Consider the following 5,523-nt stretch of genomic DNA (forward strand, 5'->3'; position numbering starts at 1 on the left):
GACATATAAAATAGCAGAGAAAGAACTAAAAATCATAGAAGAAAAGTAACATACGTAGATTAGCTTTCATTTATTTAAAGATTAGCTGATAATTTTACAAGTAACTATGAATAATTTTGCATTTGGAAAATTGGAAAAAGCGGAGCCTATTTTAGAAAGGATGGCGATCACGCTGATAGAACGATCTTACGTGTAGAGCAAGTGGGCTTCTAGAATATGTACTGGATGACTTTGTAATATACGACCGCAGCTTGTCGTGACAAAATTGAATTGTCGATCAGTGTAAGTTGAATGTCGAAAACTTTCTCCCGTGGCATGTACCATATGCGCATATTGTACTATGTAAAATGTGCAAGTAGGCAAGGTGCGCATGAGAAATTGATTTTATAGTATTTGTCGTACTTTCTATAAGACTATACAGAGTGTCCCTTATTATTAAATACACTAGAATAAAAATTATCTAAGCGGCGTTCATCGAATTTTTGCATCGAATCGTTGCGTTATAACCGCGTTTCTATCTAATTAATAAGATAAATCGTTCAAGGGTGAGAATAAAATTTCTTACTAGGAGTTATTATTGGTCTATATATAATAATTGACAATTGCTAGTAATCTGTTTTGACAACTGTGAGAAAAATTCTTTTGATCAATATAGTAATCTCTCTCTTTCCTAATTCCCATGTAATTACGTACGCGATTATACTAACGTAGGGGATTATTGTTTGAGAAAGAAGCTGATTAAGTCTTAAGCATATTCACTGTTACTTTCTGTAATATATGACTACCGTGAAAATGACTCTTGTTGAATTGATAGTAAAAGCAAGCATAATTTACGTATCAATATTGAAATGAGTCATGGTAATCCGACAGACAGATAATTTGATCCAAATGATTTTGATCCTAATTTTGTTCACCCCCAATTTTTATTCACGATTAAGTAATTCTTTCAATTTTTATTCGATTAAGTAATTCTTAAATATTATTGTAACTTTTTAATTTTTAAATTTTTTATTTATTTTGATCAGATTATTCTCTTTTGTAATTTAATATTAGATAATAAATTTATAATTCAATTATCAATGTTTCAAATTATCTGCGTGAATACTTTTTGCGCATAAAATGGTGCATAAATCATATACGATAAAAAAGTTATCGAATGTTTAATATAAAAAAAAATAATTGATTGTTTACAGTAAAAAAGTATTTGAAGAAAAGAATAATTATTTCTTGCAGTTTTTATATAATGCTCAATACAGATTTGATTTTATAAAAGTTGCAATATTTACGCTTTAATTTTGAAAATTTTAAATTTGACTAAAGAATTATTACTCTTTTTTTAATTAAAAAAGAAATTTTTTCTAAACTATGTTAATACGCTATTCGTGCGATTAGTCCTAAAAGAAGTGACGATGGCGGCGCGGAACTTTCGCTACATTGATTGCGATTGCAATTTTACGTATGCGTCTAGAAGAGCCTTCTCGGACAAATGGATCGTTCCGAAGACAATTTGTGGAGAGAGAGACCCAGACAGCGGCAACGGCAATTCCAGGACTTCTTTTCTTTCGCGTTTCTCCGATGGATGCCGTTTTAGAAAGGCGGCGGAGAAACCTCTAGAAGCGCGTACCGAGAATTCATCTCAGTGGCGTACCGTTTTATCGAGTTTATACGCTTATTTTAACACACATCGAATGCCAGCGAGAATGAACAGAGCCAATAGAAAGTCAATTTTGTCTTTTATGAATAGTATTTAGATTTGAATTATTTTGATTATTTTTGTTTCTAGCGTTTTTATATTTTAATATTTTATATTTTATTTAATATTTTAATTAAAATCAAATGTTTTTTGTAGAATATAGTATTTTGTTAAGAAAAAATTAAGAAAAGACAATAAATTAAAAGGCTTAATTACTTTGATTATGAAAAAATGAATTAAATGAAGGCGATATTTTAAGTGTTTAAAATAATTAAAATATATTTATGTATATTTCTAATTTTATATCTGAGTTAAAAAAATATTTTCAATTTCGTTATATCTTCTGTATAAAAATATTCATTGCTGCAAATCTTTGTACTTTGAACATGTTTGAATATCATATATTTTTTTTTAATATTTTTGTTGTGTTGTATTTAGTGGGACATTAATTAAATTAAATGAAAAAAAATATTTCAACTTTTGAGAAAAGATTGACATTTTTAATTTTTTTCCAAAACTATATACAGTTTTTATTTTTTTATTTTTTGGAAAAATATTAAATTCTTTTTTTACCTAAATCTCATTTTATAATATTACAGATAAAATGTATTTTTAACGTCACTATATCGTTTGCTTCTTATTTAATTCATTTCAAAAATTACATATCTTGAATAGTCAAAATATATAAATCTGTTAAATATGTAAAATATGTATATCAAAATTATATAAAGTAGAAACACAATTTTTTAAAACTTTATTTAGAATAAAATAAATATAGGCTAAATGGAGGCTTATTGAATTATAAAACGAATTGGATCAATGTTAATTTTGAGACAGTAATCGATATTTGTCATTAATTTTATAATTTTTTTTGTTTTAAACAAGCTGTTTTTTAAACAAAAGAGTAATAAAATTAATAATAAATATCGACTATCTCAAAATTTATATTGCTTCGATTCGAACTATAATCCAATTCGCCTCGGTCTACTTTAATCATGTAAAATCGTTGTCAATTATTTATATATATGTAATGCATTCGATTTTAAGACGTTTCTGTTTGCTATTCTTGCTGATGCGAAACTTTTTCAGAGAAAGCAATTGTTAACGATTAGCTTCAACGAAAAAACAGATGTGAAAGCAAAGGTTGTGATATTACGTCCATTTTTATAATATAAAAATATACAGTAAAGTAATAGCATCGGTGATTACGCAAATTATCGTTACATCGATAAACTGTAATTAGAAAATCAGAAGGCATCGACACGGATAGCGATTTCATTAAAAGTAGCACAAATGCCATCATTGAAATTCTGAGCTCATATAATTTGAGTTCCATTTGACACTTACATAAGTGTATTTCTATACTGTTGTAAGAAGAATAATTAGCAGCAAATACAGCGCGAAGAGAAAATCTGTTCGTCAATATATTTTATAAAATAATTCATAATTTTCAATTTAAAATTTAGACAATTACTTGTTAATCTGAATACGGGAAATTAAAACATTCTTTTTACTCTAATATAATATAATTTCTTAAGATTTTTTTTCGGAGTGTTTTAATTTTCTGCAACTATGGAGATTCAAATAACACAATTGAAATAGAATTCATGCAATATATGAAAAAATTCTGTTTGTAATTTTTGAGACGGATTCTTTTTCTTTAGAAAATAGATTTATTAGACACTAATTAAGAAAAAATAAAAATAGAGACACTAATTAATAAAATGCAATTTATATTTTGAGAGATGTTTATGTATAACTATTTAAAAAAGAACAAAATTTTTTTTAATTAAATTAAAAAATATATTAAATCCTTTTTTTTAAATTCTTGATTTTGAGATTGATATACAATACTTATAATATCAAAATTCATTTTTCTCTTCTTTTTCTTTTTTTTTTGTCTTTTTTTGCAAAAAGAATAGTGAAAAGTGAGAGATTCCATGCACGTTATCGTAAATCTTACGTTAACGGTTTTATACGGCACTGTATACGGCAAGCTTTTGCTGTATGTAGTACATACTTGTATAAAGGTAATGGTCGGGCATGATGTGCAATGCGTGCTGCACGTAGACAGGAGCAGACATTTCAACGACGTATACCAGTAAAGGAGAATACCGTAAAGAGGCGCGCACGATTAACTTTTCAGTGTGCCGAACCGCATCCAACTACGTGGCGTTGTGCAGCTTTACTTGTATTCGTCTTGCATTGTGGATTACTTGCACACTTGTCTTATCTGGTACTCTGGCATTTAGCTTTCCAGCAGTTATGTTATATACTTTACTAAAAGATTTGAAAATATTTATTGCAATTACCATATTGCATATTGCCATATTTATTCCGACTAGGAAGTAGTGGTTAGTAGACGGAAATAATTAGGAAGAAAGTTTTATGTTGTAAGAAATTACTGTATTATAGTGAAAATAATATCCGCCTATTGCCTAATTTCTTCAAGAACATTAAAATTACTTTTATCAAAAAACTTTCGTGATTTATTATGAAAACAGGAGAATTTTAAGAAAGTTTTAAACGCTGTGTTTTTGAAATGCGCGGCATTCATTTACTTTTAGTTCTGTTGTCGTTGCGTGCAGAAACATTTCGTAGCAATACACGAAAGTATGACCACCAAATGCCTCGAGGCGAAAAGATATGCTCTAGAAGGCAAAAGACTTTGCCATGTGCTTAAAGCGCATAAAGAAAACTAATTAGCTATTAGATATTAGAAAAAAACTTAAAAGAAAGGAAACGAATGCTTATTTCTCGTATAATCAATATGCAAAAAGAACAGATTCTCCCACAACATTTGTCTTCAAATTCCTTTTCGATTTCTTTTTTAATTTTGATCTTTATGATGAATTATATTAGAGATTATATAATTAAGAGTTACATTTAAGATATGTATTGAAATGTTTTTTTTTTTATTTTGTAAGCTAAAATATTTAATTCTTAATACCTGTCTTCTAAGAAATACATAGCGAAAAGAGAATTTAATAATGGAAAAATTAGAAGTTAGAGTCATAGAAAACATAAACTGAAGAAAAAGATATGAAAGATTAGAAATTAAATATAATGAATCAAATAATTATATTTGATTAAATAATATTAGCAATATTTGATGTACTCATGTCCATTTCTACCAAATAGATTTAACTTTATCTCGATTCAACTTACGCTTCATTTCTTTTCCTAATATTTAGAAAAAGATGAAAAATTAATTGAACCGAGATAAAAATTAAACTACATGAAATGAGCTTCAGAAATTATTCACATTTATTCAAAATAGAAATTATTATTATGCGAGATGTTTTTGCTTCGCATTATATTTTATTAATTTCTTTTGATTTCTATCGCATTTTAAAGCGCATACTTTATTTTCAATCATATGATTTATTATTTTTATATTTATACATGAAAGATATCGGGTTACTTTTTTGCATTAACTTAAATTTGATGGAAAAAAAGATTTTAACTAATCTCGCTATATCTAGTAAATTACAACGCACATATAAAGTACATATAAAGAGTAATTGCGCTTTAATATGCGTTTCCGGGTTGAAAGACTATACTTAGATACTTGGTTAATGAGTGCAGTCAACCTTTCCTATTTTTTATCACCTTCGTTCTCAGCATTTCTTTATTTTTAGCGCTCTTAATTATATTAATAGTATATACTTAACATCTCCTCTTGTACTGTTTCTCCGTTATTTTACATTTGCTATACGATCAGAATAAAAATGTTATCTCGTGTGTGTGTGTGTGTGTGTGTGTGTGTGTGTGTGTGTGTGTGTGTGTGTGTGTGTGTGTGTGTGTGTGTGTGTGTGTGTGTGTGTGTG

General features: G+C 27.7%; 1 protein-coding gene across 4 annotated transcripts in view; it reads left to right on the plus strand.

The window, feature by feature from the left end:
• The window catches only part of LOC108687651 (cytosolic endo-beta-N-acetylglucosaminidase), a 19,119-nt gene that overhangs the window by 7,692 nt on the left and 5,904 nt on the right, over positions 1-5,523 (plus strand). For 3 of the 4 annotated variants that reach the window (XM_018193548.1, XM_018193551.1, XM_018193549.1), the window contains one exon: positions 1,469-1,673. The exons of the other annotated variant lie outside the window; for it this stretch is intronic. In XM_018193548.1, the coding sequence (XP_018049037.1) occupies positions 1,469-1,614 (146 nt within the window). In that variant the 3' untranslated portion in view covers positions 1,615-1,673. Of the gene's footprint in view, positions 1-1,468; positions 1,674-5,523 lie in introns of those variants that run through there. 4 annotated transcript variants of the gene reach the window in all.

This window comes from Atta colombica, unplaced genomic scaffold (genome assembly GCF_001594045.1).
Source record: "Atta colombica isolate Treedump-2 unplaced genomic scaffold, Acol1.0 scaffold210, whole genome shotgun sequence".
Taxonomy (NCBI): Eukaryota; Metazoa; Arthropoda; class Insecta; order Hymenoptera; family Formicidae; genus Atta; species Atta colombica.